Source organism: Peromyscus maniculatus, chromosome 6, assembly GCF_049852395.1.
Source record: "Peromyscus maniculatus bairdii isolate BWxNUB_F1_BW_parent chromosome 6, HU_Pman_BW_mat_3.1, whole genome shotgun sequence".
Taxonomy (NCBI): Eukaryota; Metazoa; Chordata; class Mammalia; order Rodentia; family Cricetidae; genus Peromyscus; species Peromyscus maniculatus.
Genome location: NC_134857.1, coordinates 128706044 through 128732383, shown reverse-complemented (window position 1 = coordinate 128732383; position 26340 = coordinate 128706044). Strand labels below are relative to the sequence as shown.

General features: G+C 38.0%; 1 protein-coding gene across 45 annotated transcripts in view; it reads left to right on the top strand.

The window, feature by feature from the left end:
- Positions 1 to 26340, top strand: part of Adgrl2 (adhesion G protein-coupled receptor L2) — a 647549-nt gene that overhangs the window by 564700 nt on the left and 56509 nt on the right. For all 45 annotated transcript variants that reach the window (XM_076575175.1, XM_076575176.1, XM_076575178.1 and 42 more), the window contains one exon: positions 24594 to 24703. In XM_076575175.1, coding sequence (XP_076431290.1) covers positions 24594 to 24703 — 110 coding nt within the window. The remainder of the gene's footprint in view (positions 1 to 24593; positions 24704 to 26340) is intronic.

Sequence of the window (26340 nt, the reverse complement as noted above, 5' to 3'; positions counted from 1 at the left end):
AAACAGTACATAGACAGTTCAGGTAAACATAGTCTAAGTCTAATAGGGGTCCTTTCTGTAATTCAACAAGTCCTTTCCCTTCATTACTTTATGCATTGCTCAAGATGATTCCAAGTATAAGGTAAAAGGCAAAAATATATTTTCTTCACAATTTGTAACTGAATAAATACTTTTTGCCCACAATTTGGAAAATTAAAGTTCAAGGCAATATAAAATGTGATGCCACTGAGTGTCCAATGCATCATGATTTGTGTTAAGTGTGCACATCATTTTAGATCCATCTTTAACTACATTAGAGAATTGTAATTCAGTCTACAAGAGCTGAGTATAAAGTAGGTATTTACTTAGATGTGACAGAATACCTCAATACCTGCATTGGAGTGTAATCTGAGAGCATCTGCCTCACTGAATTTGAGGAGTTTTAATTCATCCTCCTACTAAGTCCCAGTTGATTAATGACAGAAAGTAGGTAGATTCTCTTCAACGTAGCAGGGTCATGTGCCCCAGTAAATCCATTCTAAACTTAAACATGTTCAACTCAGATACATGTCTTATGGAGGCTGTTTACCATTGTAACCACACAGCTAGATGGGAGCTGAGGTATGTTGATGGTCATTGTGAGGGAGGATTTGTATATCTCTAGTCCAGGAAAAGACCAAAATTTGAGTTTTTCAAACATGTATACTTTTGCACTATGGTGAGGCTAAAGAAAATCCTGAACTGAGCATCGTAGGCCAAGGCCAGCCTATGTTGGACACAAGGCACCTAACTCTTGGCATTGTGTTTTTAACACTTTGGAGTTGATGGCAGCTCAGTGATTTGTTGTCATTGTGACCAACTAGATCAGCAGCACCTCCATTCCAGCACTGCTTTGACCAGAGGCTTCCAGTATTTAGAAAGTAGTAAGTATGCCTAATGGACACCTACGGGTCACATAATTTAGCTTTATTTTTACTTTTAAATTTTGTGGAAGAAAAACCCTTGAACTTAATAGTCATTGTTTCCCCACTCTCTCCTGTGTCCCTTCCTCTGGGACACAGTATCATAATGAGATTCTGACTTGATTAGCAGGTCACCCAGGAGAATAACATGCATTCTGTGTGGGGGTGGTCAGTACAGACACCGTGCAAACATGTGATATGAGGATATGAAAAGGATATGAGGGATGAAGGAAAGAAATGCCAACACTCCTCCTCAATTGTCCACACTGTAATAAGAGTATGTATTCTTAAGAGGAGAGATTGGGATGGAAGGTATCAGTATATTTGAACTGACAGTCTTTATAGGCAGATTTTCAAATGTGAATACTGGCTTGCTAGATCTTTTTGAGACACCAGAGAACATCGCCAAAGTTTTAAAAGTTCCATAGAAGTGGTCTAACTTCAGTTCTTAAGGAATTAGCATTGAGACTCTGAGACACCGACACCATCTCGGTTGCATTAATAGTGCTTGACAAAGATACTTTTGCTTAAGCCTGAATTGCAAACGAGATGTGTAAGATTGCAAATCTAATCACTGAACAGATCTACTGTTTAGTGTTCTGCTTCATTTGGTAAAAAAGGTTCTGTGAGTTCAGTATCTATAAGAGCAAGTCTGGGTCGTAGCATAGTGGTACCAATATGGGGTTCTCCAAGTTCAGCGTCCAAAATAGAAAATCTGAATCATAGCATAGTGATACCCATGGTACCACAAACAGAAAATGCTACCATATGGAATTCTGTGTGACAGAATCGCAGTCAAAGCATACTTTTGCTGAAAATACTGTGAGGTTACCTCCTGACTATGTCTAAGGTACACGTAAAACAATGAATTCTGAGTCTTTACTTGTGTCTTATCTCCCCAACAACTTACTATGTATAATAGGCAAGCCTTCCATACTCATAAAAATAATCTGAAACATCTTTGCTTCAAGTTCTTTCAGCTGAGAAACCCTAAACACAGAGGACATTTTGCACATGTTGTTTCAAGTTAGGGGAACTGTCTGTGCCCTGCATATATTATGACACATTAGTAACTAATCATTTCTCCATTTCTCTTGTTGATCCACTTGTTCAACAATAGTCATAAGACATCTGGAAGCAGGCCCGGCAGGAACAGAAAGTGAAGAACTTGTTATGAATGATTACCTGTTTTCACTATACTGATAAAGCAGTGAAAGGCAGCGAAATGCTGCTGTTCCTTGCTTGCCAGACGTGCACACACATGCACATATTTAGTGCATAGCAAATACCTACTACATGTGTCAAACTTACTGTTCTTGTACAGGTGAACTTCACTAGAGATGTAAAAAGCATACAAGATACCATATGAAGTTGTTGCCATTGGTTCTGAGTACACGAGGACTCCTTTCTTGTTGCTGCTATACTTCGAAAGGATTTAGATACTGAAAAAAATTTAAATTTGGGGAATGGATGTTGTTGACCTGTCTACCACTATTATCAGATCTTGAAAAGGTATATGGGGTATTGGCATCAATAAAGGAATAATTCCAAAAAGAGCAGCTGAAGCCCCATTTTTAAACAGCCGTGTACTTGTGGCTTACAATTATTTAATCAGCAGAGTGACAGTTTGAACATAAACACTATTGAAAAGGGGAAGACAAGATTGAGATGATTTCAAAAACATTTTCATAGTGGAAGCTTGTAAGTACCCTATTCATTGTATGTCAAGATGTAAATCATCAGGAAGTCTGTCATATTTGACTGGTGTAGTTGGAAGAACCATAAGAAAACCAGGGAGGCAGTGTTTTTGCAGCTGGATTCTCAATGAGTAATTATTGTGCACATACAACCAGTTGACTCTGGAAACACAAAGCCTCAAGTAGTTTGGTGAATTTTTCTATCTATGAGCTCTCAAAAAGTGAATCTTTGAATGGTGTACCAAAGAGAGGCATTTTTGTTTTTTTTAACATAGAAAATTTCTTTTTGGAAAGCTCAAATAGATACACTAGAAATTCTTCATTGAATTGCAAAGCTACCTTTCTGCATAAGGTGAGGGACACAAACTGTTGTGTTTGCTTTGCATGCCAGAGCCTTCGTTCCTGTTTTCCACCATTACCACCTCATCAGTTAAGAATCAGGTCACTGGGTTTCCATTCCAGATTGTGGAAGTGAAATTATTGTTACTCTGTTTTCTATTTTCTTGATCATTTAGAAGAGTGAACAGTACCTGTATTAGTAAATATGAGAAATATTTAATTTGTATGCTTGTCTTTAAAATATTCTCAGTAGTTCATCCTAAAAAAGTTGAATTAAATTCTTTCCTTGAAAAGATTTATTTATACTTGAATAAATTATTGGACAGTCACTGTTACAGATAATGGTGGCTTTATAACAATCTTTGAAAATAATTGTGGGGACACCTTCACATAAAACAGTTAGAACTCTTTCAAGTAAGTAACAAAGAGATTTCTGCTCCACTCTGAAGCTTTGGTTAATAAGCAAATTACAGTTTTGTTGGAGGGTCTGAATCTCTATGACACTTGGGTGCAGCCTGCTGGGCACCGGAAACTCAGGTGCGCCTGGTAGGAAGATTGTTCTGTGTTCTCACTCTGCTGCCTGCCAGAGCAATTGCCAGGCACCCTCTGTTGGAGTAGCATTAGGCTGAGGTGTCTCTTTAAATAGTATTGTTGAACACCAGGTTATCAACACAAGGTGGGAAGGGGGCCCTCTGCCTCCACTGCACTTGGTGAATCAGAAGCTTTCCTTGTGGACACCATATTTGGTTCCATTGCTGCATGCGTATTCTTCCTATGTGTTCTTAAAACTAATGATATGATGTCCTTTTCTTCCCGTTTTAAGTATGATGAGCCTCTGAGAAAGGTAGAGCTACTTGGCACAGAGGCTAAAACCACCAATTATGTCTTGAATGATTAATTCCTTAGTGAAATGTGTTTTTACATCTTTTTGTTGTTGTTTTGTTTTTCTAGGACAGAGTTTGGCTGTGTACACCTGGCTAGTCTCCAGTCCTCAGTTTTACTGTCTCCCCACTCCCGCCCAAGTGCTAGAATTATAAGCTCTGAGTCATCACACCTGGATATGAAATTTCAGTTTTCAGTAACTTTGAAGCTCCATTCTGTTATTTAAAATGGATAAACTGGCTTATTTGCAAATATACTAATAGATATCAATTGTATATGAACTATTTAAACAAAGGAAAATACATGTAGGCTTTCTCTTTCTCTTGCACGTGAGTGCGTGTGCACGCACGCGTGCACGCGCACACACACACACACACACACACACACACACACCACATACAGAACATTACTATAAGACGTGGTGAGTATCAAAGCTCAGACGTTAGCCAGAAGAATCCATTAAAATGCAACCATGGTTCTGGCAGACTTCATGATTATAGATTTCTGTTGGTGTGTAGTCTCCTTGACATAAAAACCTCTCAGCCTTTATATTGATCAATCAGTCTTCGTAAAGAGGCCCCGTGTCCACGTCAGAGCTCTAGGAAGTTTTTTTTTAATTTAATTAGTATACAATTACTGATATCTCTTTAAGACAACAATAAACTTTATACTTACCTTTCTCAGACCTTGAGGTCTCTCTTCCATGCTAGTCGTATTTTCATAGTAGTGAACTTAGCTCACTGTGTGTTTTCTTCTGAATAGATGTTTTGTGGGATTGGGGAGTTGGTATGGTCTGTCGTCAATGTAAATGCTTGCTTGGGTTATTTGGTATACTCATACTTTCCCACAGGATCCAAGCCTGCAGCTTCTGAGAAACTGCATTCAGTGTCCCATAGGCTGCTTATCCCAAGTGCTTTCATCTATCTGTGGTGCCAGGTTTATCAACCATTTATCCATTAGGATGAAATGCATATGAGGAAAAATAAATAACTCAGAAGCTCCTGACTTGTCATTTCTGTGCAAAATATACTGAGTTTATTTTCTGGGTCTTGGCGGTGGGTTTCACGAATTCTCTTGCTCTTGGCTGACTTTGTTTATAGACAGCTACTTGGAATTTAACTATAGGTCTGAGAGTTGCTGCTATAGATTCTTGAATCTTAGTACAATAACAGATAACCACTACAGCTCTAATTAACACATGCTTTGCATGTGGCTTACTGATCAACATGCAAAATGAAGAGCTCCTTACAGAAAGGGGAGATTATTGGCAAAACAATACAGAATCCCAAAATGAGCCATATTAAACATTCACAGTTGCTGTGTGTGAAAGACTAATACATTATAAAATAACTTATAACACAAGCTGTCTAACTGTCCCTTACGGCCCCACCTAGATGGAGGAAGAAGAAGCGAGGGTTGTGTCAGAGGGCTGTTACTGCAGGGACCTGGGGGTCTCCCGTAAAACGGACGTTTGTGAGGCCAGCCCTTCTCTCACTAGATGACATCAGAGGAGGGCACCTGTCCATAATCTTGTTTCTGCAGACACTTTCTCATGTATAAGGTTTACCCCGTTCATACTGTGTCCCTTGTTTGGATCATGGACTGTCATTTTTCTCTGAAGACAATGTGTTACTGCTTTTTGTATGACTTGAGGACTTGCATGAATACTTTACAACTTTACATTTACTTTTTGGTCTTGGACAGAGAGGATGAAGATCAACGAAACTAGGTGTTTTCTTAGAGGGTGGGCCATAACTCCCTGAGTCTCCTGAATGAGGGAATTAGAGGTGTGCCACCACCCACCATGGCTTTTAAATGAGCCTTTAATCTGAAATGGTAATGAATAAAAAAGCTTGCAATAAATTTTACCTTCTGGTAACCAGATCAAGTAAGCACACAGAATAGACGTTTAATGCTAGTTGTAAAGAACAGTGAGATTGCTGGGTGTGGTGGTGCACACCTTTAATCCCAGCACTTGGGAAGCAGAGGCAGGCAGATCTCTGTGAGTTTGAGGCCAGCCTGGACTACAGAGTGAGTTCCAGGACATCCAGGGCTACACAAAGAAACCATGTCTCGAAAAAACCAAAGGAAAAAAAGAGAGAAAAATAAACAGTAAGGTTTGTTTTGTAGTCACTAATTCAGGTTCACATTTGACCTTTTCTTCTGTCTTGTTTGGTTACTCTCTGCCCCCTGCCCCGTAGACCCATACTGCTGAAGTGGAGTGGAATAAGCTTTTCTACCAGTTCTCACCACTGTGTTGTAAAACTTTATTTATAATCAGGAATGCAATGCAGGTATACATTAGCACTTTGGAGTTTACTATAAATTATTCTGATATTATTCCAAGTAAATTGATACTTTCACATTGCTTTTACCATTGTACATTTAATGAGTCTATCATTCAAAGTTTGAACACACATACATATATGATAGAGAAAGCCCTTATTCCTTTGTTATTGTCATTTTGGTTTTGGTTGGTTCATTTGTTGTTGTTGTTTTGAGAAAGGGTTTTCCTGGGTAGCCTTTGTTTGTCTGGAGCGTTCTGTGGACATGCTGGCCTTGAATTCACAGAGATCCACCTGCCTCACCTGCCCGAGTGAGGGCACTCAAGATGTCCACCACCACAACCACCCCATTCTGGATCTGTATTGCATTTTCTGATTAGCAGTTTAACACTCTGCATTTATTGATGAATTTTTATAAATAGAGAAAGCTAGCTCTTTATTTATTTTAAAGCATTTTAAGCCATCAAAAGTCATGGCTTCCCTTATTTTCTAGAAATTATATCCTAGAATTGTTAACATACAGACTGTAATAGTAAGAGCAAAACCACAGCAGTATTAATGTTCTAGCTTGCTCATTGGCTGAGGAAAGTTAGTGTGAGAAATGAGTTTTCCTGTGGCGTTTTACTAATACATATTTAGCTGTCTTGCAGATTTTAACGAGCCATTCTTCTTACCTTACTCTTCCCTCCTTTAAATATATTATAGCAATTTAAATTGTTTAGTGCCGATTGCTGTTCTGCAATTAATTTTAGAGCTAATAATATCTGTTTCACATATTTCTAGGAGAAATCTCTTTACAAAAAAAATCGAAGAAGAGATTCTGTTGCCCCTTAATATTGGTCTATTCCATATAAACCAATCAAGCATAGTATATAACTAGTAAACATAAGATATCTCTGAACATATACCACCAAAGGATATAGTTTTAGGACTTACTTAACACACTGCCCACACGTGTTAGATTTATTACTGTGACAGATACCTGAGAGGAAGATTTTAAGTCTCCATTGTCAAGGTTCCAGTCCAACCAAACTCACCTATCTCCATTACTTTTGTCCTGATGGGAGCTAAAATATCATGGTGGGAGGAGCGTGCTTCGGAGGAGGTCATGCTCCTCTTGGACACTGCAGAGTGTTCCACATTTAAACCTTTCTCTTTCGGGTTTGATTCCATTTTCTGACCTGTCTGTTTCACTTCCCTTCTTTGTGACTGAAAAGCAACTGCGTTCATTTGGAGATCTTGTTAATGGAAGCTCAGTTTGTGGTATTTCAGTCTGGATTTGTTGTAGTATTTTGATGTCATTTGAAGTTTGGGGCTGTTCTGGTGAAGAAATGGCCTGTGGGAAATATTCATGTTACTCATTACATACTTTATAGTAATCCTGGCATAAATGTGCAGGCCATACCACAATTTAAATGTTTCCCATGGCACCTAATACAGGGGAGAAGGAGAATGGGAATAGTATTCATAGTGTATCCAGCAAGATTTGTGCAAAATTCTGTCAGTCACCAAATATGTGAGACGTTAGTGTTGTTCAGCTTTCATAGATTACCCCTGACTGTTCCTGGTTGGAGCACAGAGTACATAGGGCACCCGCCAAATGCAATAGGTAAAATCATAAATGTGCCTGCCGTGCAGAGTTTGGGAGAGGAAGCGGAAAATTAAAAAAAACCAATCATTCAATTTATTTAAAGGACATTAATTAAATGGAAGTAAAATGTTTATTCATTCAATAAGTGTTGAGATAGAATAACCCATTTCTACAGTTGATGCCAAATACTTAATTTAAAACTTCATACTTTAATAGGGGTGGAAATCAGTGAGCTCTAAACTAAATGAGAAGTAAATTTTAAGCAAATGAGATTGTTAGACATTGTTTTCCCATTCTCCACCCACCCCTCTTGTACCCTTTTGGAGATAATACCATCACCCGCGTCTGCTATTATGCTCTAATAGCCTATGTGTCAAGAAATGTGTTTTGAGTTACATGTCTTTAGTACTGGTTTCAATATAATCTCTAATCAAGAGATTGTTCAAAAGATGAGTTTCCATGCTCCTCATTACCTTTGGAACTTGCTAGAACCATAAATCCAGACAAGAGAAGAAAATGTATACTGACTTTTAAAAGCATATTTTGTTATTTGATGAGCTAGCTCTACACATTAAATTATATCCTGATCTAGCCCTAAGATCACTGCATCGTTAATTTATGGAATCACATATGTGTTGTCTAAAGCTGGTCATAAAGACGATTACAAGTTTTAAGGAGATATAAACAGGTGTGTAAAGGGTGATGGCTTACTGTCATAACTAATACATGACAACTCAAGACATTTGTGTGTACACTTCCATTTATTTCAACCCTTGATGAATAGACCATTATTAAGCCGCAATGATTACTGAATGTGAAATGTAACCAAGATTATTTTTTATTCAAATATAATTTAAATATTCATCAAAGCAAAGTTATGCTTAAGACTGACAGAGACTATTAACATCAAAAAATATAATTAACTGCATTGGGTATCATGAAGTAGAGTTAGCCAAATAGCCGAGAGGTCTAATTGCTCTAGAGTTTGAGAAGCGATGGTTTTATTTTATGCTGTATCTGAGGAATTAATAGTAGTGTGGTTTCCTATGTGGGCCAATTAAAAGCTGCCTGTTAAGGTTCATTGCTCCATAGGAAACCCATTGACTATCACTTAGTAAACAGGATTGACATGTCAGTGTATACAAGAAGATAAAATAAAATAAAAACCCTGAAAATGAGATGTACTGAAAATGGTTCATAGACTTGTGTCCTGTCATATTTACGGAGGGACTGGGCGGCTCTGCATTTTTTCTTCTTTGCCTGGTGCCCAGAGTTGCCCTGTGGGAGGATTTACAGCTGATCCCCTCACAAGACCTGCCTAGGATTTGGGGGACATAATCCTTCCCCTTCAGAGGCAGCTGTTATTTAGTGGCAGAGGACAGAGACAAGGCTGAGCCTTACTATCCTTCACAGTAGCTCCCCAACTCCTCACCCAGACAGATGATTTCATCTTCCAGGAGTTCAGCTCTCACTCTGCCCAAAGCTGCTTCCATCTTGGCTTCCCTGGTGGAGTTGAGAAGTCTCCCAGTAAGCTTCTTAGAGATCTCTACCTCCGATTTCACTTCCTGTGTTGCTCAACCAGTGGACAGTGCTGATATTAAATATAAAACATCCTACAAGGATATTGGTTATGCGGGTTTTAAGTATGGCAGTTAAGTTTTAAAACTAAGCATTTCAAAACAGAAGATAAAAAGGAAATTGCCCAGTTCAAGTCTAAAAATGGCTTTTTCATCCTTGTCATGTTATCTCTTCTCTTTAGTGTTGCTAGAGTTTTCCGGCCTTGCCCACAGTCAGGACAAATCTTTGTCACCCGCCAATCCCACAGCCGCTGCAGTCTCTCTTCTCAGCCTCCCGCTTCCCAGAATTCTCCTCTCTCCTTGTCCCACCTACTTCCTGCCTGGCAACCTACTTCCTGCCTGGTCACTGGCCATCAGTGTTTTATTTATATATAGAGCAATATCCACAGCACTTTAGTGATAGTATTTTGACTTTGTGTCTTCCTTAAGTAATTCCAGCACCTGGGAAGCAGTGCCAGGTGGATCTCCATGAGTTCGAGACCAGCTTGGTCTACAGAGCGAGATCCAGAACAGGCACCAAAACTACACAGAGAAACCCTGTCTCAAAACAAATAAAAAATTTCCTGACTGAACCTAGTAGATTTTGCCCTGCTGAGGCTACAAAGATTCAAGAGTGTTACTCATTGTAATGGCATTTTGGCATTGATAACATTGTTGAAATGGAAATGGTTAAGGGTCAATGTTAAGAGCAAGGTCTCCCAATGTTTCTTTTTCTTAATAATGATGTATCCACTATGCTTAATAAATTGACCACATTTTCTATCATAAAATACATAATGTATGTGAGTGTACTGTTTTAGCTATCATGGAGTTTATTTTTTTAAATAAATATGTTCTGGAAACTAATACCTATAAAATTTATCACCTAGAATACTTGTTCCATCTGGATATCATATTTAATTACCACTTTTGTAAGTACGAAACTCCTACAATTGAGTAGTAGGGTTGAGTTGCGTGTGTACAGTATGATAAGGCCTGCCATATGTCTCTAACATGAAGTGATAAAGATGACTTTTCAGCCGGTCATTAAGGTGCTTCTCCAGTTCTAGATGTGTGGCAGTTAGCTTTCAAAGGTGCTATGTCGGGTACTTCACAACATATGGCCTTCTGTTTGCATCCCAGCCTGTACATGAAGTTAGTGGTACTTCATGCTCTCAAGGTCCCTGTGAACTCCACCTTCTACACAAGGTACTGAAAGAAAGCTAATTCAGGCTAGGAATACATTATCAAATGGAAGCCTCTGCCTTCATTGTCATAAAAGACGTATCTATGTTATTTGTACATGTTATAAATCGTGGAGCTTTTCATTTCTATTGTATTAAAGGGCTCTTGGAGCCAGGTTTGACTAAGGAAGAGTCTGTCTTTGTCTAAGCTTCATTAGGATGCACTATCAAATGCTTACTAAGCTCTGATGTACCACACCCCTTCTTGTGTCAGCTAAAGGCGTCCATGAATAGCTGGCAAAAATAGACATTTGCAAGAGTCCACACTGGTGTTTGTGGGGTTCAGTTTAGAAAAGGTGCTGTCGTGTGTATAGCCCATTGCTCAGATGTTCTTAAAACTGTAGCCAACCACTCAGCTGTTTGCTAACACAGAGCAGGTGCACCAAATCTCCCGCATGATGCAACACTTCCAAACATGAATGGAGAAAAGGAAACAGCCAGAGTAAACTCATGGAAAAGACCCTGTAGGTTGAGGGGACACTGAGGTCCACTCTTCCTTTCATCCTTTCTGCTTTCTGCACCTCAGCATCTTCATCTACCACCTTCTTTGCAGCATTACAATTTCCTTTCTTGCCCTTTGGCCATGGAGCAAGGGTCTTTCAAATCACACCCCCCACTTCCTTATATTCTTAAAAGCATGCAGTCATTGTGCAGAGGCTTGTAATATCTCCGTTGAAATGAATACTAGGGCTCACTGAGAGGCTTGTATTAACTCTGATTCCAGCAGAGTTCATTGTTTTACAGCAGAGAATAGTAATACACAATTCCACATACACCTTGTTAGTTTTTCTCTACATAGATATTGTTTGTACATGGTTATTTCAGGGTATTACTATATGTAATTGCAGATTTGTTCTATCATCTATCTATCTATCTATCTATCTATCTATCTATCTATCTATCTATCTATCTACCATCTATCATCTTTTAAAGATGATGTGTCTGTCCTCTTATGACTGAGAAGCAACAGAAGCAAGCTTCCCTTGATCCATACTTTTTAAAAAGAGCTCTTTGGGTAATAGGCTGTAGACTGAATGCTTATGAGTTGTGTTCAGTTATCGAGAATGCCATCAGCAATGCCTTGTTGCTTTCTTATCAGCTACTTCCTGCTGTCAGCTTGGCACTTATTTCAATAGGAAAGGATTTGCATCAAATGTGATGCCTTATTATATGCAGCTAACACAGGGTTTTTAATTGTGCAAACACACGAGACTCCTGCGGTGGTAGTCAATTTGATAAAAGGATTAGATTATGAATATTTTGTCATGATTAAAGATTACTTCTGATTTATCAGAGGTGAGCCAGTGAAATTTGTCATCTATTTATCAGTCAGATGAGACTCCATTAAATTTGAGTGTGAATCACAAAGTACTGATCTCTTTATATTGTCTCTCAAGGATTTGATGTTTATACTCAGATGAGCATGTTAAGGGTCGTTTGGGGCCATCCTCCAGGCTCAGCTGACTACTTCCAGCACCCCAGGGGTCTGTGTTTCCAGCTTTGGCCTTTGTTGTTTTTAATCTTCAGATAAACATCTATGCCCACCAAAATTTCTGCAGCTTTTATTTTTTTAAAGGAGATGACTGACATGCATCATAAGCCATTTAAGGTTATTCAATCCTTAGCAAACAAAAAGATGAAACATAGAATAAGAAGTCCAGTTTAGAAAGCACTCATTTGCTGGGCGGTGGTGGCACACGCCTTTAATCCCAGCACTCGGGAGGTAGATAGAGCCAGGCAGATCTGTCTGAGTTTGAAGCCAGCCTGGTCTACAGAGTGAGATCCAGGACAGGCACCAAAATTACATGGAGAAACCCTGTCTCAAAAGAAAAGAAAAGAAAGCACTCATTCAGTGACTGTTCTTCATAAAAGTAGTTCTGAGCATTGCAGGAATTTACAAGAAGTCTAACATCTACCAGGAAGGTAAAACTTAAGCTCTAGTAACCACTAAAGTCATATAATAAAACAAAACAAAATGCTGAGTATTTAAGAGATAAATACTATTAGATAAGTAGATATGAAATTTGCACTTTGATTCTAGACATTGACAAATTGAGTACTAACTAAAATAAAGTATGGGACATTCAGCACAAAGCAGAATGTAAGTAATGGACAACTAAATGCACAGACATTTGTAGACAAAGGTAAAGAAAACAGAGAAAGATCTCTTTGAGTTCTAATTCCAGGGAAGGGAAGAACTTAATACTTAGGGTCAACATGATTTCCACTGGCTTTCTCCATTCATGCTTGGCCCTTGGTTATAGGAACCTTCTTAGGCCACATAGAGGTACCACTGGGAACTGGAGAAACTTGGTACCAGAAGCTCAGAGTGTTCCACTTCAGAGACCTAAAGCCCTTAAAGGGAACCTTCTTCAGACAGGGAGGAAAGAGTTCCAGCATGGCCATGCAGCAAGCTTTATGTAGTTAGTAGTGCCCTAGTGTCTAGCTGTTTCTGACCACTGAGATGATCAAGAATCTGCAGGTCTACATGAAAAGGCAGCTCCTATAGAGATTTTCTTTGTTCTCCTTTTGTTGGAAATCAGTTCTGAGCTGCACTATAGAGGAGGTCTTTTTTGTTTGGATTTAGGGTGTGGTTTTAGTAACTTAATCACATTCTCTTGATCTTGGGTGTTTTATCTGTATTCATGAGGGATTATATTAGCCCAGCAATTTAAAAAATGACTTCTTGGCAGCCCCCAGATTGAATAGTAAGTGAGGGTTAGGGGAAGGAAGGCAAAGGGCGGGCAGGCTCCTGGGGCTTGGGGCTGAACCGAGCACCCTACCTGGTTTCACCTCTTACGTTTAAGTACCGTTAAATAGACTTTTTTTTTTCTAAGTAAAACTGTCTTGACAGGGCTGTTTTGTTGTTCAGATCTGACTCTAACTTGATATCTATTTGATAGATCTATAACTTTTTCTTGGACCTGTAATTAACAGACTAGCATTGTCATTTGTGGCAAAGGGGAGCGATAAGGGTGAAAATATTTTTGAATGATCTTTCATAAGCAAATACTTAGAAAGGAAAAAAAATTGAGATGACCAATCTAAATCTGAAGATAATTAAAGTAGAGCATAGAAATCGAATGTCATGAAGGCACAGTTGCTAACATCTTTATATTGTGAAAAAAACAATCTATATTCATGCACTGTCTATGTGATTGCTTCGGGGGAGGTGGGATATAATTTGATCACAAGAGCAGATTCTCAGTTGATGAAAGCATAGCATGAATTTCTCCTGCTTTCAAAAAGCCAATGTAAGAGATCAGGGACATCACGGCTCTTATAGGGTGCAAAGCTAAATTGAGTAGAGAGAGATCTGTGGCCTTTGAGTTAGTCTCCTAACAGGCTGTATTGAAAGTAAAGTGTTTTCCCTTGGTGCAACCTTCACAGAAGCATGTACACAATATATGTCCTGCAACCCCGATTTATTAACTCAGTTCATATTTAGACATTAAGTTGCTCATTCAGAACTTTTCATCCTTTTTTTCAGAACACTAGATGTTTTTATACATTCTTTTGTAAACCATGAGATCTATTTACTTCCAAACACCTTAGAAGTGGCAGGAAATAAAGGACTAGTTGTAACATAAAAGTATTAACAAACGTGTGTTTTGATAATTTCGGGGAAGAAAAGGCACTTTTGGAAATGATCTAGAACTGAACTTGAATAATGACCAATGGCATTTTCTGGCCACTTAATAAAATACAAGCATTTTAATAAGATATGAGAGACTTCTACTCAGTTGATTAAATACTTTAACAGAATTGTATTTTTTAAGTTTTGCACAGCTGTAAAAGTTTTTTTAATTAGCCACACCTTTAAAAATCTTAACATTTTATTTCTGAGCATTCAATTTGACTTGTATGGGATGCTTATCAACATTTGTTGCAGTGTTTAATCTAAATGAGATCTGTAGAAGCACAAACTATTTATATTAGTTATCAATTAGACTGGGAATTTGTCCTTTGTTCATTATAATACTGACTAAATGACAACCTATGTAACATAAAGAATCAGGGAAAAAAATCTCCATGGTGTAATTTTCCTGTTTATCAAAACCGTATTCAAACCTAGGGAGTAATCCTTAACGTGACTTTCAAAGAGCACCACATGCATCTCTGGCTCAGTCTTGCCCTCCAAAACTCCTTCCAGTTACAGTTCCTTTGCTTTATTTCAAGCTCTAATCCTCTGAGCGGGTAATTAACAGACCAGCAGAGCCATTTGTGGCAAAGAAGAGCCATAAGGGTGAAAATATTTCTTCACTGAATGATCTTTCAGAAGTAAATAATTACAAAGGAGAAAGATTTGGGATGACCAATCTAAATCTGAGGATAATTAGACAGAGTAGAGTATGGAAATCGAAGCGCTTGGCATGTACAATTCTCACATCATAACAAAACTAATTAAATATTTAGAAACTAAAATCCCCTCACAATTTGAAGAAAAATAACCCACGACAAAAGGGTCTGTAACTTTGCAGATAATTAGCAAGAGGTACAGGAGAGAAAGACATCACAGATTGGCTCTGTGGCTCTGCAAGGTCATGTCTTGTTATGCTGTGTCTTTTATACAGTCTAGTAACAAGTTTGCTGCTAATTTAATCTAACTAGGGCATCCCATAGTGATTTCCCATTTCCCTTGTTAAAATTGTGACAGCTTATGCAAGTGCAAACTTTAATAGGTTAACATTTTTATAAATAATTACTCTTAATTTTTACAGGTGGTGTTTTTTGAATTACTAAAAGTTGAGAGCTTGGGGCCTTTAGATGCAAAGCAATACTTTTGAAATATATATTTTTTAATGTATAGTTTTTGTCCCCGCTTAAATGATCTTATTCTTTTCATTAAGTAGTTAGACCTCATGACCCTATGAATGGAACAGTCTCAGTGGCGTGCTTTGTAAATAAATACCTCTGGTTTTGCTAATAAAAGCAAGTGCATTTGTGTTGAATGTGCATTTCTGCAAACAAGAGATTTCGTACTGGATTAATAAGGCTCAGAGTGAGTCAAACCTCATTTGCATTAAACTGACCCCAAGGTCCAGTAAAAACTGCAAGGAGTTTCAGTGGTTTCTAAAACATAAAAAGTTGTTTTTTTCACAGCATCACTACTTCAAGATGCTTATTTTAATAATTAATGTGGAATTTTAAGATAATTTTAGCAGTCTACAAGAAACAAATCATTTATATGCTTTAAGATCCATATATGTTGTGGTTATATTTCCTGGCACAGAAGTTTACTGAGATACAAACTGATCATGAATGGTGTTGCTGTTCATGATATTCCTTTTTGAACATCTACAAAAAATAGAATGATAGCTTCATAGCAATGAATTCAATAGGATTTTTTTTTTGTCAGACGTTGGTTGACTGACCCAGAACTACTCCGGAGGATGCTTCTACTTTCCTTCCACACAACATTCTTCAACAGTCAAATAAAATTTATGTATTCCTAGCATAAAAATACACTCATTTTTATGGTTATATATGCAGTGTTAGATTTTTTCTACAATTGTTCCTACTACACCAGTTTCAAAGTTTTAATCACTACAACCCTGAAAAAAATCAGTAGTATATTAGATATTAGTATATTTGATAACACTAATATATAGGAGATTGAGCAGAATACAATTTGAATTGTTTAGTTCTTCCAATTTATTTGTCCATGCATGGCTAGCATTTGGTTTTAGCTTTAGGTTCTGATGCAGTAGCAACTCTCAAAAATGATTTTGGAATGCACTAAATAAGGCAATACTCTATAATTCATGCAAGCAATAGCCTAACATGCCTAAGGTAATAAGTTCTGTTTGGTGGAACTCTTCTAAATAACCGAAGTTACTAAATGAATTATGAGAACATGGTCATGTGACAAATGGGACTCTCCTATAGAACATCTCTTCTAACTTTTTAATGTCATGTTTACCTAGCAGTTATTTAAGCTCTCACTTCATCATTAATAAGAAAGCAGGACCTGCTCCCCTAGCAATGTGAAAGTTTAGATGATCAGAGGACATTTCACTATAAACTTTAGTGAGAAAAGAGAGGTGCTTGATTGAGCGCTCAGCAGTTTTCCCTCCTGACCCCAGAGATGACTGTCACCTGAGTCTTGGGGTGATCTGTCTCCCTGTCTTGCTTGACTTGAGTACTTTATTTGCACACATTTCTTTGCGTTGGCTCTCACCGGCTTCTGGGATAAGATGCTGTATGTGGAATATTTTATTCTCTGTCTGTATTGAGAGGGACAAGTGTAAGAATAATAGAACCAGATCATTTAGGTGTTAGCATGTATGAGAATGATTGTAAATTAAAGGTATTTCCCCGCATAAATAAGTAACCTATCTATTGTGTATTGTTTTCTTTCATGATATAGAACTTTGTCCTAACTGACATAATTCTATCAGATCAGGAACAGCCGACTGAAGCAGACATGAGTGTCTGCTGTGTATTTTTTGTTAACCATACTTATCTACAAACTGATATAGTAATGTTAGCTATTAGTCATTTCTGTCATTCAGAAACATGTACTTATATGCTTGTCATATGTATACCTCCAATGAGTCTTAGAAGCTGGCAAGTCCTCTTCTCTCTCTCTCTCTCTCTCTCTCTCTCTCTCTCTCTCTCTCTCTCTCTCTCTCTCTCTCTCGTGTATTTTCAGTTTGTTGTCCCTCATCTCCTCCTGTTTGCTTGCAAGGCCTATAAATGCGTTCAGCTTATGTGCTTGAATGGAATGAAGTGTGCCAACTGACATTATTTCTTATTGTTACTTGCAGCTCAGGAATGAATGTCATTCCTACTCTGTTAATTAGATCCTTGATAGAAGATTCAGCTGTAGGTGTTTTGCCTATTTGAATATACAGTTCATCACAAATGTGGCTTGGGATGTGCCAGGCTCCCATCCTGACTGTTCTGTTTATATTTGGTCCTATGAACACGGGTTACATTCTTAGTACCTTAACACTCTGAAAGCTGTATTTCTTCTAAAAATGAACATTTTAAGATCGGAGGTAACTAGCAGGAGAGGAGTGTAGAAACAACAAGCCCATTTTTGTTAGTTTGTTGTAATTGAAGTTTAAAAATAGCAGATGCCAATTAGAGAAGGAAATTGTGGAAACCATCTTCACTGAACATACACTCAGTAAAGAATAGGACTAATTCTGCAGTATGTTTCAAATTTAAGCAAACTTGAATTTAGTTTCTGTCTTGATAGTACTGAGCTTCTCTGTTGCATGTTGGAGTATTTGTTCAAGTTGGTAGATTTTGCATTTTTAATCTTCCTTAGAACTGTGGTGAATAATGGCCCCTGGCAGGAGATAATGAAATTTTCTTAATTTATATTTTCAAGTAGAAGCTTCAATTGAAAATGGCATCCTATGGCCTGGAGACATAGCTTGAGTGCAAGTTCCAGGGGAGCTGCAGTAATAATGCGGTGCCATTGGTGATGGGGAACGATGGGACAGTGAAGAAGTAATTTAAGGAAGAAAAGAAAATGCACCAAAGCTTTATTGTAGCATATCTAATGATCTGGGGAAGATTCCCAATGGTTTTTGGAGCATGACTGGAGAAGCTAATGTTATCTTGCCAAAACAGAAGCCTCTGCTTAATCAGCAGAACAAGACTATTGATTAAAACACCTCTCACAATAGATTACACGTGGAATCTCATCTCCATACTTTCACTTGGTAAAGTGTAATAATGAGCATAAGATAATCAGAAGCAGAGTGAAAGCAATTTGTCGGGAATTGTACAATTCAAGATTAGAGTTGGAAAGGAAACAAGTTTGCATGGATAAGTTTAGCCTGCTTCTAGAGGTTATACACAAGAAAGAATACACACAGCGCAGGGAGTGCAGTGGAGAAGGAGAGCATGCGCTCTGTCTCTGGGGGTGCAGATCTGTGTCTGTTTTCTACCAGGGCATTGTTCCCAGGGATTTTCATGGTGCGGGGAATTCCCGGTTATCCAGACATTGCACAAAGTTCATCTTCCTTATCCAGTTGAACCTTTCCACGAACTTCTAGGGAAGGTAATGCTTTTTCTAAATGAGAAAGTTAAACTGGTTAATGCAATGTTTATTGATTCACAGACTGCAAGCAGGAAGTCAGTACCCAGTACTTCATCATGTCCAAGCATGTTATTTTGGCACTTATCTTCCCAAGTTAGGACAGAGTTAGTACTCTGCTATATTCCTTTTCAATACAATTACGGTCAGTAGCTTAGGAACCAGTAAATACTTTGTTTCTCCCAAATAAAAAGACCGTGTTTCTCCAATTAATCATTGTTACTTTGTGTATGAAGTTTTCTGAAGGTCAGTCAGAGAAGACCAAGCAGCCCTTGAACTTAAAATTCTCCTGCCTCAGCCTTGACAGCTGAGATTTCAGAACTGTTGCAAGCTGCACCTGACATATTCTAAGTAATTTTGGTATTCCAGTATGAAAATGAATATTCTTTCATAAAATACTTTTTCATCATTTACATATATTTTCTAGAGGCAGTTTATTTTAATTTTGAAAGCACTATGGATATCCTAAAAATTAATACCAACATTGACTACATATAGGGGATCAAATACATAGTTTAAAACCCTTTGTAACCCACCTACAGGTTGTGATGGTGAAGAAATTTGTGAGTTGTTCATTGGAATATTGTGTAGTTTTGTTTTTTGTTTTTCTCTTATCTATTGGGTATAAGCCTGAGCAGTGACACCAAGTTCTAATATTTGCTCCAATTTCTGCTGATCATGAAATATATTGATATTAGTGATTCAAATAGTCGCAATATTTGGGGTTTTTTTTGAGAAAAATAGTTCACTGTATACTGTAAAGGGGAGGGTGTGGCAGTCACTGGAGACATCTGCAGACGGACTGGTGTTTTATCCAGGTTATAAAGGCGAGCACTTGGCTGCATTTCTTTCATCCACTCCCTCAGGTTAGCATGGAAAGATGATAATAGTGGGCTTTTAAATACAGTCTAACATATGGTGTTTTGCCGTGTTTAAACCCATTTATAACGTGTAAAGCGGGATTTAGTATTTTCTTGATGTGATTGATGGCTCTAGGAATAAGATGTAAAATTTTCAATATTAATGTCGGTCATTAATATAATGACCCTCTTTCTTATTTGCATGTGGTGATGTTTTGAAGCATTTATTATTGGATTTGTTTTAATTTCATGTGGAAATTTCTGGTTTGGTATGATGTTCTCTCTCTCTCTCTCTCTCTCTCTCTATATATATATATATATATATATATATATATATATATATATATATATGTAGAAAAACCTCTTAATATTTTAGTCAGATGTTTGTGATTAGAAACAATACAAAAATAATAAACAGGCTGGGTTTTTTATTTAGTTTTGGTGTTGCTATGCTGCGGATTAAATCCATGGCTTCACATAATCCGAGGAGGAACTCTACCCCTGAACCCTACCCTAGACCAAGGTGATATATCAGAGTAATTTAACGTAATGAAGAATATAAGTAACTATTTTGAATGTTGGAAGGGGTGTTTAAGCACATCTGTATTATTTTCATGGCACTATGCACAGTGTTTCTATACTCCTAAGTTTAGTAGACATTATTCCCTCATGAGTCCACTCTAGATAGTTACATTTATACCTTCTCAGGATTTAGGCACCATATTTATTTGATTGATTAGGTCAGACAAAATACTGAGACAATAGCAATGGATTTAATTTTTTTTTTGTTTTAAATTACATCTGTCTGTGGAATACAGCCTATTTTTATAGATTGTCAAAAATCTTAATTTCACATTTAATGAATGAAAAGAATTTCAATTATGAAACAAACTTTTAGGAAAAGGATATTCCTTTTTTCCTGCCTATAAAATAGGTTTATATGAGTCATATGCTGTGGTGATATATTATGTACCTTAATAAACTTGCCTGAGGGTCATAGGACCAGTCACTAGATTAGACATAGAGAGCAGGCAGTGGTGTCATACACCTTTAATCCTATCACTTGGGAGACAGAGATCCATCTGGATCTTTTGTGTGTTCAAGACCATACTGGGCTACATGAGATTGATCCAGTATAGGAGAGAAACAGAGCCAGCAGTGGTGGCACACACCTTTAATCCCAGCACTTGAGATCTCATGCCTTTGCTTGGGAAGCACACATACCTTTAATCCCAGGAAGTAATATGGCAGGGCAGATAAAGGTATATAAGGCCGGAGGAACAGGAACTCACTCTCTTTAGGCTGAGGGTTTCATAGAGGTAAGAACTAATGGCTGGCTGTTCTGTCTCTCTGATCTTTTAGCAATTACCCCAATATCTGGCTCAGGATTTTTTTGTTTTGTTTTGTTTTGTTTTGTTTTGTTTTTTAAAAGACCATCTAAGATTCAAACAACAGTATGCAAGTACTTAGATGTTTTATTTACTGTGATTCACCAATAAATAATTGTAAGGCCTGCTCAAAATAGGCACAACAGAAACATTTGACTCCAGGACCAAGCAGGATAGATTGGCATTGCAAGCTGTAATTACATGCCTGAATAGATCATACTATTTATTTTCTGTCTTGTTTCTATGATCTTTTATATTTTTCTGAAATATTTAAACTTACCATGTTTTGTTTCAGTGGAGTTCAGAGCAATGAGACACACTTTCCTGGTATTTAAAACTACGCTGGGGTCTCCCCAGCACTGGATTCCCCTCCTTCTGGGTGGGCTGTGACCATTTTCCTTTCCTACAAGCTCTCGTTTGATATTGATCCTGTTCTAAGGGCCAAGTTCTGATAGCCGCTGCTTTAACTGTCTTTAGTATCCCTGTATCTTCATCACTACAGAACAGCCCAAGTGCCATTATTTGGAATTGAAATGTTTAAAGTATGTCCAGAATCCATTTCTGTGTGATAAACAGTATTTAAAGTTCTTCAAATATTAATCCAGTGTCTATTTTATAGGAAACCCATTTTCTCTTATATCTTTGTCTTACTTATATTCATTTTGTGATTACTATCTGGGTTATTAACATTGAAAATCCACAAGGTGTTACCAAAATATATCAATCTTTTAATTGTTTATGCAGCAACAACTTTACTCATACAGACAGGTCTTTATGTGGGGAAAGGGAGAGTCAAGCTCGATCTCCGCCCTATGTGGACCCAGACTCCAGAATTAAATTCATTTCTTGGCTTATGCTGCCTTGTTATTTCCATGGCAATGAACATTGAAAGCTGACTGAGCCCTTGGTAGGAATTTGCTTTTCTTTTGTGGCTAAGTAATTGCTTTCTCATTCTTGATTTTTTCAATTATAGCAATTTCCAGTTTTATGGTGTTCCCCACAGCACACAGGTTAATGAACTGCCAGATTTTTTCTCATATTGAGAACTCATACTGGGTATTTTTCTCTTGAGCCCAACTGGGGCTGCATTTGAACCTCCAAAAGCTTTCATTTGTCTCTGAATAAAGATGCTGGTGACCACAACTATGACTATATTATCCTGTTCACAATTAAGTTCCACTTCTTAGTGACTCCATTGAATTAGTCTAAAATCCAAAACTCTAACTTTTCTCAATCTCTTTTTCTTCCCTGCTCCCCTTCCCCCCTTTCTGTGCTGCAGACTGAACACCAAACCTTGTACAGATTTAAGTATGCTGGATCCCATTGAGCTAAACACCCAGTCTTCATATATTCATTTTTAAGACAGTGTGTGTGTGTGTGTGTGTGTGTGTGTGTGTGTGTGTGTGTGTGTGTGTGTGCGCGCGCGCGCACTCACACGCACTCCAAGAGCAGTTGTCCAGTCCTCTGGGGCTGGAGTTACAAGTGGTCATGAATCACCTGAAGTGGGTTCTGGGAATAGAGCTCAGGGCTCTGGAAGAGCCTGAAGCAATCTTAACCCGCAGGCATCTCTCCAGCGTCACTATATTTTTTATTTTTCACAAAATTATATAAATCACAAGACTTTTTAACTATATGTGCTTTCACTTTCTTTCCAAACCCTCACATTCTTAATGCATTTCGGCCTCAATACAAACTCGCTTTCTGCTTCTTCTAATTTAGTGATGTGAAAGAAACCCTCAGTAAAAAGGGGAAGTAGTGCTATATGTAAAGTTCGTTTACTCCCTGAATTGTTATTTTATGGGATTCCTACAAGTACATTTCAGGCCCTTAGAAAATAAATCGCAGAATATGTTTGAGTGATTATGAAATATATACAGTGGAGAGTATGAAAGATAAGTTTAACATGTAGAAGTTTACCTTTCTTGCTTTCTGAGAAATGAGAGCATGAAGCATAAGGATGACCCCTGTAGATATGAATAAGTACAAAAGAGGATGTCAGAGGAGTTTTTATGGGGACTAGAGTAGAGCTGAGGATTCCCAGAAGATCAAGTGAGGTTTAGGGAACACTGACATTTCTTACTGCTATAGCAGGAAAGAGAAAAATGAAAGGTCAGAATTGTGTTTCTAGAGGAGTTGAAACATTTGATATTGACACATTGAGAAATAGCAAATCTACCCTCTGTTTTAAATTTTTTAATACAAAATTATTTCTATGATTCGTGATAAAATAATTCATTTTATTGAGTGGTGAACCATAGGCAGTTTCTTCAAATGAGTGGGGAAAAAAAACGAAAGAGCAAAACAAAACATCGTGTTGTAAGAGATGTAACATTTATGTCATCCAAGGTCTTGAAATTTATGGGACAGGATGTGTTAAAAAATACTATATGTCTCAGAGACTGAGATCAAAGTTAACTGTTTTAATGTTTACAACGTATTATTGCAATCTTAGTTACAATTTATTCAATATTGTGGAGTCACTGAAGCTCACTGTAATATGTCTTGAATTTAAAAAAAAATGTAGCCATTTAATCTTGTAGACCTTTCATGCTTTGCTTCTCTTCAGGACAGCTCTCCAGGGTTTTGAGTTGCAGTGATACCAGTGTGGGTAACTTAACATGTCTCCCTCATTAATGTGACTGCTTCCCACCATCCCGGGGTTCTTTGTGCTGGGAGCTAGTCTACTTTCCTCAGACTGCTTTACAGTGCTATTTTATACTTCGGTTATTTTATGCACCATAGAATATTTGGTATTCAAATTGTTGAATAAATTTTATAATAATGCCCTGGTTCTGCTTGCTTTGCCTTCTTAATGTATATACTATCAAGAAGTGTAATGAAACCCCTGCAAACATTCCATTCCACTGGGCTGTAATCAAATCAAATTATAAAAGAAATAGTTCTTGCCTTTACAAAGCTTAAGAGAAGAACATCTGGGCCCATTTATGTAACTCAGGCATCATCCTGCCTGGAATACCAGTTACTGCTTAATTCCAGTATCCCTGATGACTTAATGACGAGAACAACAGTGAATACTTCCGCAGAGTAATATGTAGGACATTTTAGGGATTGTGTTCATAGGATTGTTTTTAATATTAACTTTCAGAACATCCCGGTGTAGAACTGGGTACACAGTCACATCACAGACAGAAGCACGGCTTCTGTGAAAAGCGGCAACAGTGCTTAGACATTCACTATGTTCCCGGCGCTCTGCTGGGTGCCTCTCATGCCCCTGTCATGTATGCAGGCCTCTCCGTGCAGGGTGGGAAGGGCTACACGTGCCTCATAGTCCTGAGTGTAGACAGTGCTTGTGGTGGAACATATAGCACAAACTGGATGTCGAGGCTAAAATCTGGGTCGACATGTGTTTGGGTATGCTGTGACAACTTCCCGCTTAGCTGTTCAGTTTATCACCCTGTGTTTGATTGTACCTTTTTCTGGTTGTAATTTTTAATTCTTAAATATGTTACCAAGTGGCCTGGTTGGTCTGTCTCCCTGGACCTATTGGATATGATGAAAATTAAAACGTAACAGTGTATTTGAAGACTGTCAACTATCTTCTTTTCACTTCTACTTACATTTTAGTGTGACCCTTGATACAGAAATTCAAAACAAAGAAAATAGGAGTTTTATAACGCCATCTAATTTCACCTGCATTTTTTGGTTCACAAATATGTTCTATAGTATATCACTATATTCCTCAAGTAGAAAAGAAGTACATTGTTTCACAGGCTTGATTGGTTCTGTTTTCCAGGTGCAACAATCGAACGCAGTGTGTAGTAGTTACTGGGTCAGATGTATTTCCTGATCCATGTCCCGGAACTTACAAGTACCTTGAAGTTCAATATGAATGTGTCCCTTACAGTAAGTATGAAGTTTGTGTTTTCTCCTTTCTCCAGCCTTCCTTGTTGGAGCTGAAAGACTACACATGTGAAAGAAGCGTATGTTTATGGCCTACAAAACCATTATGCATGCAAAGCGCTCCCAGACTCGGGACTCCAATTAGCTTCATGAAGTGTGGAAGGAAGCCATAGTGTGATGCTGGCCAAGTGTCTGTCTGTGTTCTTAAGTGTTTGGCTTTTAAGGCTAGTGTTTTTCCAGAAAACAAACTTGAATTAGCTATTCAATAGGGCAGATAGAAATCTGTACTTTTGCCCAATACCAGTTGCTGACAAATTGGTTTGGCTCACAGTTTTCTGAAAAAGGAATTGACTTCAGTTTAATCGTGAAGGATTTGAATGGCTACCTGCTGTCGTGGTAACGTGAATGCTTGGGAAAAGCTACCAGAGCCGAAACTGAGGCAAGAGCTGTCCCCTTTCTTCCATGTCCTGGAAGGAAGGGTTTTTTTTTTTGTTTTTTTTTTTAAACAGATTCGGTGAGGAAATCTTCTTGCTTAAAACAAAGCCAAGAGTACAGACAAAAAAATGAAGTCTTGTACCTGTTTCTACTTTTAAACTGATAGCATCATGTTTAAAATCTTGCAGGAGTACTTAAAATCCAATTGGAAATTTTATAAATAGGTGCCAGCATTTTCCCTCCAGTAACAGAGTGCGTACTTCTCGACGATTATATTTCATACATTGGATAGGGGAGAAGATACCTTAGTAGTTTAGACAACCTAAACATTCGCATGCATTGCCTAATTGTCACAAGCTAGTTCAGAAGTGCTTTTTCTTCTTCTGCTGTTTTTAAAGTTGAATGAAAAATTAATATCACAATAGTGCAGAGGCATTTGAAGTGAGAGTGTTAGATCAGTACTTTCACTGATTTCAGAAATTTTTCTATACTTTAAGCCTAAACACCAACAACCAAAAAAATCCCAAACAGTTGGAGCTAGATGCTGTTGTATATGTGTGACCATAATCCCAGCTCCTTGTAGGCAGAGGCATCAGGATGATTGAGGCCGTCTTGGGCAACATAGGGAGACCCCATCTCAACATAGAAATACCGAAAGGCCAAATTCTGATAAATAAGGCAGATCCAAAAAGATGATAACACATTGTAGCATATGCCGTGAAGAGACTCTCTGTCCTCTCTGCCACAATTTTGATAAATTGTGTGTGTGTGTGTGTGTGTGTGTGTGTGTGTGTGTGTGTGTGTGTGTGTGGTGTCAGTTAAAGGCCAAACACAGATTATCTTTCTCTTCTCGTGCCCGCTCTGTGTTCCTGTGTTCCGTGAAACGGTGGATGCGCTTTGTGTTTTCAGTATCTTCTGTACCATTTGTAGGATTGGAAGCCCCCGAGTGAGCCGATCTGTTAAAGCGTTGCTCCTGTGTAGTGCGATGGCTTTACTTAATCTCTCCTGTGCCACTCGAGGAACATTGCATTCTTTTGAGCTAACCAAAATTTTTGTTCCACGAAGTCCCTCTCCCTTGAATTCAGCCTGGTTTCTGTCCTCAAATTAGACAAGGAATACAGCATCCACTCCCAAACAGTGGAATCAGTCAGAGCTGTCAAGAATTGTCTTTCTGCAACCCCGTCCCTGTAACCTAGTCTAAGACA